This window comes from Babylonia areolata, chromosome 7 (assembly GCF_041734735.1).
Source record: "Babylonia areolata isolate BAREFJ2019XMU chromosome 7, ASM4173473v1, whole genome shotgun sequence".
Lineage (NCBI taxonomy): Eukaryota > Metazoa > Mollusca > Gastropoda > Neogastropoda > Buccinidae > Babylonia > Babylonia areolata.
This window is the reverse complement of record NC_134882.1, coordinates 18,273,915-18,284,463: the sequence shown is the minus strand read 5'-3', so window position 1 is coordinate 18,284,463 and position 10,549 is coordinate 18,273,915. Positions and strand designations below refer to the sequence as shown.

Below are 10,549 nucleotides of genomic sequence, written 5' to 3'. Positions count from 1 at the left end.
TGACAGCGAAACTATCCTTGGTTTCAGCTGATATGGCTTTAATGGTTTAAAAAAAAAAATAAATAAAAAAATAAAAAAAAAGGAAGAAAAAAAAGGTTTAAATGCTTTTTTTAAGCATTATCTTGGACTGATTGCTCGACATCATTATCATCATAATCATCATCAACAACAACAACAACACCATCACCATCATCGTTAGTCGTCGTTGTCATCATTGTCGTCGTTCTTACAGTTGTTGTTGCTTCTGCTTCTCTTTCTCAGCGATGATTCTGATTGTTGTGATGGTGATGACGATGATGATGACGATGATAGTGGTGATGGTGGTTTTAGTGGTAATGGTTTTAGTCAGTTACGATGTATCCTTAAAACGTTTTTATGAACAGAATCAAAGACAGCGGTGATCATTTGTCAGCCATCCCTTTTTCTTTCTTCTTGTTTTTGTCCGGTGAGACACTCTCTACACAGACCCACACATACATGTGACGTGTGTGTGTGTGTGTGTGTGTGTGTGTGTGTGTGTGTGTGTGTGTGTGTGCATTCTCTCTCTCAGCCTCTCGATCTCTGTCTACACACACACACACACACACACACACACATATATATATATATACATTATCTCTCTCTCTCCCCCCCTCTCTCTCTCTGTATAATTATATGGGGGCGGGGTGGTGGGTGGGGGTAGTGGAGAAAGCACGGCGTCGGGGAAGGAGTTTGGCAAACAAGTCATAATACGTGTGTCAGACGAGACACACACACACACACACACACACTCACACACACACACACACACAGAGATGTATCAGTTGTCCCATCATAACAATAACGTCTACTCGCCATAAGGAGAAGCGAGTTATTTTTTTGTTTATCCATCTGTTTATCTATTAATGATTTTGTTTTTTTTTGTTTATGTATTTATTTCTATATATTTTAACATGGACCAACCATCGCGTCGTGTTCGTCCTTCGTGTATGCACTGATCACGTGGGCAAGAGTGCAGATAAGAGAACCAAAGATTATAGCAGGCAGGCCCCGATATATATATATATATATATCTATATAAGACCCCGTCAGATGGACGCACGCACACACGCACTCTAGATTTCACTGGGGACTCACTACACTCTACAACACATACGAATCGTTTTATGTTGGATTGTACTCGCCGCATCTTGTGACAGAGCTGACCATATGGTGCAGCGGCAACAATGATGTTTGCGCGCTGCCTCAGGGCTTCTTTGACCACAGTGGCGGTGGGGGTGGTGGGGGTGGTTGTGGTGTCCATGTTACTGATGCCTGCAAGGGTCAGCGGGACAGGTCAGTGTTTTTACGTCAGTTGAATGGGGGGCAGAGGGGCTGGGGGTTTTTAGGGGGACGGGGTGTTTGGAGTGTGCGAGTGTGTATATGTATGTATGTATGTATGTATGTGTAGCCGTGTACCCGAGCGGTTTATCATATAAACGGGACTGTACAAAAGAATTACTGAATATTTACTGGGACATATAGCAGGCCAGTCACAAAAGGGTTTTCCATTGTTTTATTTACAATAGTTAAGTGAAGAAGGAGAGGAGAAGAACAAAGAATAAAGAAGAGACTAGGAGAAGACAATGCCTGAATAGACATAAACAAGAACATGTCAGGAATGCAAGTGTACAGAAAGCACATGTATACATATTACATGGAAAGACTACCACTCAGTTTGGGATAAGCAACAACATAACATAACTAATGCATGTGTGAAGGCCAAACACTGGCAGGAAATGACATGTCTAATACATATAAATAGTGTAGATAAAGTGGTAAAAGGTAAGCTGGTTCAGTGAAAGTACACTGACAGTATAGATTTAAGTAAAGCTCATACTGTGTCAAAGTGACTCAAATGAATCAGTTATTATGAAGCACTATACTGCAGTAAGCCGTGCAGGAGAAAGCATAATCGCTAAATTACAATTGACAGACTGTGACACATACCAGATGGCTTTAACCAATAACTGATATTAATACAACACTATCTTGTAAACACCACAACAGAATACTACACACATTAGAGAGTCCTGACAAAGCACATTGTAGCAGTACAACTGATATCAGCATGTGAAATAATACATGAATAATAAACAATAGAACAAGTGGCTTTGATATTAAATACTAACAAACTGTGAGACCAAATAGTAAGTCAGTGCTCAATACAATGATTTGAAAACTATCATGGCTTTACCATTAAGTGGTAAATAACTTACACAAGTAATCCATTGCATCAAAGCCAAATATCAACATTGCTAAGCTTGTGCTCAGCATTTAAATCTCCTCCACTCAAGTCTGATAAGAACCAAACCTTCCTCAGTGACAGCAAATGAGAAAGAATGCATCATTCACAAGAACATTCTGGAGCAAACCATCAGTGTCCAGAGACGTCACTGACTGTGACGTTAAAGAATCAAATGGAATACCCTACAAGTACATGAGGACATGGCAATTATTTAGATCAATAGCTGAGCTGTGACTGCATGTCAAAGCAATAACTGAACAAAGCAATATCAACATACTCATATGAACACAAGTACTGTGTCAAAGAATACAATTTAGAAATCATTTGCACATTTTACACACACTACTTACGGCGATATTGGCGATGACCCTGTCCGTTGCAGCAACACACACTCTGTGTACGATACAGCAAGAGAGAGAGAGAGAGAGAACGAACGAACGAACGAACGAACGAACGAATGTTTTATTCAGATAAGGCCAGAGCCCCTTACTGAAGGGGGATTCATTGATAAATAATAATTAGAGAATGACATGACACAGTAAGTAGACAATTCAGATCAACCAAAAATTGTTAGCACAATAACAACCATATCACCCAAAATAGTCCGCACAAATATTTAACAACATTCACGAGATAACTGTACGTAGTCTCTTCAATCCTTCATATATATATATGGCTAAGTTATGCAAAGTACATTCCTGTGTTGAAGACATGAGTAAATTGAACCTAAAATTAGATGGATCTCTATAATATTTCGGTTGAATAAGTTTTTGTCTGAGGTCACACAAAGCCGGGCAACATAACAAATTCATCTTCTTTACCCGAACTGCATAAACGGCATGTATACATGGGTTCATTTAGAATGCTATACCTGAAGCTATGAGAAGCAATACTAGAAATACCAAATCTAAATTTTGTCAGTGTACATTTTATATATCTGTTCAGTCCTAACTCAATGTATGGCTCAATCACATGCGATGTTTTAAAAAGTCTAAACTGTGCGAATCTATCACTAGTTTGTATATGATCATGCCAATCTTGCCACCTGCAATCAATAATACGTTGTCTGAAACACTTTAAGAAACCTACAATATCTTCCACCCCTTGATTATCCCATACAAATGCAAAACCATATGTATTTAAACACTGACGAACACTCGTTGCCCAAGTCTTCTTACCATTATTATCTAAACTATATAACATTTTATATGCTTTAAATGGATATCTGTTTTCATTCATTCTAGTCAACTTTAGCCAATATTTAATACATTTGATATAAGAATTTAGATAAAAAGGGTATCTCCCCAGTCCACCATAAACAAGATCATTTGGAGTTCGATTGTCTACATTAAGAAAACGTTTCAATGCAAACAAGTGCACTTTTTCTGTTACTATCCTATTTTCCAGTCCCCAGATTTCTGCTCCATACAGTAATATTGGCTGAACTTGCGAATCAAATAATCTAACAAAAACACTAAAAGAACTACAGTCTACTTTATACAAAATGTGAAGAATCAAAATAACTGCTTTTTTTGTGCTTTATTAGCAATGTCTTGACATGCAAAATTGAAACTGAGTCTTGTTGAAAAATAAATCCCAAGGTATTTATATGCATTTACGACAGTTATTCTTTCGCTTCCATATGACCATCTTTCATTTCTTGCCAGATACCCTCCCTTACGAAAAACAACAATATTTGTTTTATCCATATTTACCTTTAGCTGTAAATTAGTTGCAGCAGTGTATAAACTGTTAAGTTGTCGCTGTAAACCAACTGTTGATATAGACAGCAGAATCATGTCATCAGCAAAAAGTAAAACAAACAGTTCAATCAAATCAAAAGTAACACCATGTTGACCATTTTGCATAATTTCTAACGCTAGTTCATTAATAAAAAGTGAAAACAAGACAGGGCTACAGACATCCCCTTGCTTAACCCCACGAATACAATTCACACAATCTGATAATTTTGCCCCTGATCTCACTCTCGCTTTCACTTCATTATACATACTTTTCACACAAAGATACAGCTTACCACTGATTCCATTTTTCAACAAAACAGGCCATAAAAGTTTTCTGGAAATAGAATCGAAAGCCTTTTCAAAGTCAACAAAAGCAACATACAATTTTCTATTATTTGCAAACTGTTTTTGTATTGCGGCCATTAAAGTAAATATATTGTCAATAGTTGAATAACCTTTTTTAAAACCAGCTTGATATTCTCCAATTATGTTATTCTGAGTTATCCATTCTTGTAGTCTATTGTTAATAATGGAACTGTATAACTTACTACTAATATCACTTAAAGAAATGCCTCTATAATTGTTTACATTGTTAATATCACCTTTCTTAAACAATGGCATAATTATGGATTCTGTCCAATTGCTTGGGTAGATTCCATTATCAAACAAATAATTAAACAGCTTCACCAGGAAACTAACAGTCATCTCACCAGAATGTTTGAAAAATTCACCAATCAGTCCATCAGGGCCAGCAGATTTACCATTTTTTAATCTTCTAATTGCTAATAAGACTTCTTCATGAGATATAGGTCTGTCTAGTGTATAATTATCCCCTACATTTTCTGTATTCATGTTTTCAGTTACTTCCCCCTCGTCACCATCTTCATTTTCTAACACTTTTTTGAAATGTTCGAACCACTCTTGAATAGAAATATCATTTAAAGGTTGTACTTTCTTTTTTGAGATCTTTTGTACTGTGTCCCAAAATTCCTTTTGACTTTTAACAGAATCTATAAGTTCATTTACTAATGAGTTATTATATTCTTTCTTTTTTCTCTTATTTAAATTTTTATACTCACGTCTAGCAATACAAAACAAAATGCGATCTTCTTTATCTAATGTTCTTCTACATATCCTCAACAGTCTGCGTACCCGGCGTTTCTCCATTTTACATTCATGATCAAACCAATTGCTGTCTGCTGCTTTTTTATTTATAAATATACGTTTTTTCATATATTCTGCTTGTTCTTTAACAGTCTGATTAAACTTGTCTAATGCTCTATTTATATCAACGTGAATAAGATCTTCTGCTGACTGAAACTTTTCTTGTATTTCCTGTGACTCCATAGAAAAAGAAAAATATTCTGCATACATATCATTCCAACAATATTTAATAATGGACTGATTCATATCATAATCAGAATTCATATCACATTGCCTTGTGGAGTGTTTCTCAATATATAATACAATGGGTAAGTGGTCAGATTCAATTCTTTCTAATACCTGTAATTTTACATTCTGAGATGACGAATCAGAGAGAGAGAGAGAGAGAGAGAGAGAGAGAGAGAGAGAGAGAGAGCAGGCTCTAACCAGTGACTGACTAGGTGGAAAGTGACCAGTCATCACATGCTGTGACGATTTATGCAAGTTAAGCGAACTGCAATGATGCCAGTGTGGCCCGTGAAACAAAAGGGCTCGAATAAGGCTGAATCTGATTAGAATTGTGTTTGTTACAAGGGGTTCAGTGATAGATTTCTAAATGATTCCTGAGCCGATTTACGTCAGATTGGTCACAAAAGAAACAGCCCAACACCAACTTTCTAATGAGCATAAAATGAAGTGTTGATTATTTAAGATGAATTTATAATCTTAATTTAAGTCACCTGAAAAGGGTCAGTTTTAGCGAGCTTGTCACTGAAAATTACAAACTGCGTTAAATCAGTTTAACATACAAATTAAAGATGGAATTGCAACCATTCTGCTAGTATATAATACTTGTTGTTTACTGATCTGACAAAAGAAATACGGTGTGTCAGAAACACAGTTTTCAACTCAGTCAAAGCTGTCAAGCAACGCTAGGTGTGGAGTGATTGTCGTTAAGTGTCAACAATGAAAATCAGCTTTGTATCTTCTAAATGCCTGATCTGTTCTCATCCAAACACTATAACAGTGTGGTTTTTGTTTCCAACAGCAGTCACATACAGAACTGTAGACTGTAGCATTATGTATGATGAGAAAGACAAAATGACGTAAGCTTAGCATCAGTTGAAATCTTTACACTGACGAACCATTAAACTGAAATCAACTATGCTTCTTACTGATTAAAGTGTGTGTGAAGCACAACAAATAAAATATTGCAGTGAACAATACAGAAACTTGATTTAAGAAATGGTTGGAGCTTTTTTTCTAAAAGGGGATTTGCATTCAAATTTGGAATGGCGTCACGCATTCTGCGCCGTTCATTGAAAACCAGCGTGTTAGTTACGAAAAAGGCGTCTGCCATACAGCTCGTGCATGAAGCAGTATCTGAAGCCAGCTGAGCTCTTGGCTACATATGTATATATGCACACACACACACACACACACACACACACACACACACACACACAAACAAACATGCACTCACACACACACACACACACACACACACACACACACACACACACACACACACAATTTTTTCATGTATTCACAGACACACAAACTCGCATACACACACATATTCAAACACATACACAAATACACGCACACGCACACGGACATACGTACACACACACACACACACACACACACACACACACACACAAAAACCGCGCAAACACACATGCGCACGCGCGCGCGCGCGCACACACACACACACACACACACACATACAAACGCGGGCGCGCGCACGCACGCGTTCGCACACAGACACAGTCATTGTCTGATCGGTATCTGTGTGAGAAAAGCACATCTGGATTTTCAGGGAAACCATTATTGTTTCTTTGTCTCTTTCGACCTAGTCCTTACTATCTCGCCCATGTAGGTTAGATTTTCCCACCGGGTTCTTTGTTTGTTTGTTTGTCTGTGTGTGTGTGTGCGTGCGCGCACAAACACACACACACATAACAGTAATAATTCACGACAAAACAAATCAAACTTTAGCATATTGACAAGCATGTTCCAGATGTAATTAAAATTTACAGATCCTTCCCAAATTTTTATGAATTTACTATGATTTAAGCTGTGTTTTCTTCCAAGCACTAAATATATTGCATAGACTGAACATTGACATTAAAAAAAAAATCAAAAAAAATCTGAAGGCCTGACTAAGCGCGTTGGGTTACGCTGCTGGTCAGGCATCTGCTTGGCAGATGTGGTGTAGCGTATACGGATTTGTCCGAACGCAGTGACGCCTCCATGAGCTACTGAAACTAAAACTGAAACTGAACATTGACAAATGGGACTGATATTTACGTGGTCTCAATCAGCTTCAAATTACATTATTTTAAGGACATTTTTCGATAGTCTAAAACAAAATGAAATTCATCTCCAACAGCTTCACGTTACACTCCTCGCAAATTCTGTTTTCTGTGTTTTCGCCTTCTCTTCTTTCTATTTCGATCTGCAGTTGATTATTGCAACAAAACTTTATAAGACCATATAAAAATTATGTATATATCCCAAAGATGTAAGGTACATCTTTCTTGACAAAAGTCAATGTTTTTCGTGCAGAACAACTTGATTTGAATGTTACGTGGACGGGACGAATCGTGGATGAATTCAGTGGTCTTTCTAACCGCTTGTTTTAATTCAGTCGACATGTTAACATTAGTTTATGTTCTCTTCGACTGGTTTTAAGAACCCACGCGTACTCAGCCCATCCCGAGAAGATCCCTCTCGAAGCAGGCAACATGATTTGAATGCACGAAGAAGAGTACTGTAGTGCAACTGCGACTTAGAAATGAGATTAAGCACCAGTGTTATCTTCCTCAGCAACCTAACTGGCAGGGTTATGCACGGAACTGTGAAAAGGGCAGGATTGGTCAAAGTGATATCTATATAGTTGGCAACGTTGGTTGGAATGGAGTTTTAGCCGAACTTTCATACAGAAATCAACAGAAACGGAACTTTGTGTGTGCATGCAAAGTCTAAAAACTATTGCAATTTTTTTGCTCTGTATTGTCCGTGTGTTCTGTGTGGCTTGTTCAGGATTAAAGAGGCTATGCCAGTCTTGAATGAAAGCTAATTTGTGTTTGCACATTTTCATTGGCGTGGCCAGCATTGGCTTGAAGTTGTGTACCTTGTGTGTGGAGAGAGTTGCCACTCTTTACTATTTGTTAATCATTTGATCTCCTGTCCTCATTGTTTATTATTTTTTTTATCGTTTTTTTTTTTCTTCTGTAGAAGTGGCTTTCATTTCTTGGACTGTGTACATGCAACATGATTTGATTTGATTTGATTTGATCCGTGCAGAACACGGCAAACGACAACTCCACCACACACAGGCCCCCCACCACACCCACACACACGCCCCGGCTGATCCCCTGGCGGCGTGGCTGTCATCGACGGCGTCGTCAAGACCCAACGTTCTCTTCCTCATCGCCGACGATCTGAGGCCCAAGCTGGGCTGCTATGGCGACAGCAATATGGTCACGCCCAATCTGGACTACCTGGCTGGCAAGAGTGTTCGTTTTGACCAGGCTTTTGTCCAGGTGGGTAGGTGTGTGGGGGTGGGGTATGGAGGGGTGGGTGGGAGGGGGTTAAGGGGTGGATGGGGAATTGTGTGGTGGAGGGGAGGGGGTGTTGACGACTGTTGACAGAATTAATGGTTAACAACAACACGTTTGACATGTTGAAGACTGTTGACAAATGGTGAACAACTACACATTTGACTGCTGAAGACTGTTGACAAATGGTTAACAAGTACACATTTAATCGTTGACGACTGTTGACAAATGGTGAATGACTACACATTAAGTCATTGACGACTGTTTACAAATGCTTGATTAACAACTAAACATTTAACTGTTGACGACTGTTGACAAATGCTTAACAACTACACATTTTTAGTATTGAAAACTGTTGACAAATAGGCGAACAATGAATAATTCATTCACGAACTGTTTATCTGTTCGACTTACTGTTGAAGACTGTTGACAAACGGTTAACAGCTACACATTTTGACCGTTCGATCACGACTGTTAACAAAAAAAAGGTCAGCAAACTAGACAATGACGAATAATAATTCATTAACCAACTGTTCATTATCTGTTCGCTTTACAGATCGCTCTGTGCTCCCCCAGCCGCACCTCGTTCCTAACGGGCCGACGGCCAGAGACCACCCGGGTGTTCGACCTGCACACGTACTTTAGGAAGGTGGCGGGCAACTTCACCACCCTGCCCGAGTACTTCAAACAGCACGGCTACCTGGCCCAGGGCGTGGGCAAGATATACCACCCGGGTAGGTCACTTTACTGTGCGATACGACGCGATGCGAGAGGATGGGATGGGATTGGGATACGTTGCGATACGATACGATGGGATGGGATTGGGATGGGATACGTTGCGATACGATACGATACGGTACGATGGGATGGGATTGAGGTGGGTTACGCTGCGATACGATACGATACGATGGGATGGGATACGTTGCGATACGATACGATGGGATGTGATACGTTGCGATACGATACGATGGGATTTGGATGGGACACGTTGCGATACGATACGATGGTATGGGATGGGATGGGATGGAATGGGATACGTTGCAATACGATGGGATGGGATACGTTGCGATACGATGGGATGGAATGCATTGCGATACGATGGGATGGGATGGGATCGGATGGGATACGTTACGATAGGATACGAAGGGATGGGATACGATGCGATACGATGGGATGGGATGGGATACGTTACGATAGGATACGATGGGATTGGATGGGATACGTTGCGATACGATGGGATGGGATACGTTGCGATACGATAGGATGGGATGGGATACGTTACGATAGGATACGATGGGATGGGATGGGATACGTTCCGATAGGATACGATGGGATGGGATGGGATACGTTGCGATACGATGGGATGGGATTCGGATGGGATACGTTGCGATACGATACGATGGGATGGGATGGGATGGGATACGTTGCGATACGATGGGATGGGATTCGGATGGGATACGTTGCGATACGATACGATACGGTACGATGGGATGGGATTGAGGTGGGATACTTTGCGATAAGATTCGATACGATGGGATGAGACGGGAAAGGATGCGATGCGATACGATACGATACGATACGATACGATACGATACGATACGATGGGATGGGATGGGATATGTTGCGATACGATACGATACGATACGGTACGGTACGATGGGATGGGATTGGGGTGGGATACGTTGCGATACAATACGATACGATACGATGGGATGGGATGGGATGGGATGGGATATGATACATTGCGATAGGATAAGATGGGATGGGACACGTTGCGATACGATACGATACGATAAGATGGGATGGTATGGAATACGTTGTGATACGATACG

The 10,549-nt window shown here is 39.8% G+C and overlaps 1 protein-coding gene across 1 annotated transcript in view; it reads left to right on the top strand.

Moving 5' to 3' along the window:
• Positions 1–1,080: 1,080 nt before the first annotated feature.
• LOC143283772 (iduronate 2-sulfatase-like) overlaps positions 1,081–10,549 on the top strand; it is a 21,659-nt gene continuing 12,190 nt past the window's right edge. Inside the window, exons 1-3 of the mRNA XM_076590118.1 lie at positions 1,081–1,314; positions 8,464–8,702; positions 9,274–9,451. Coding sequence (XP_076446233.1) covers positions 1,206–1,314; positions 8,464–8,702; positions 9,274–9,451 — 526 coding nt within the window. The 5' untranslated portion in view covers positions 1,081–1,205. The remainder of the gene's footprint in view (positions 1,315–8,463; positions 8,703–9,273; positions 9,452–10,549) is intronic.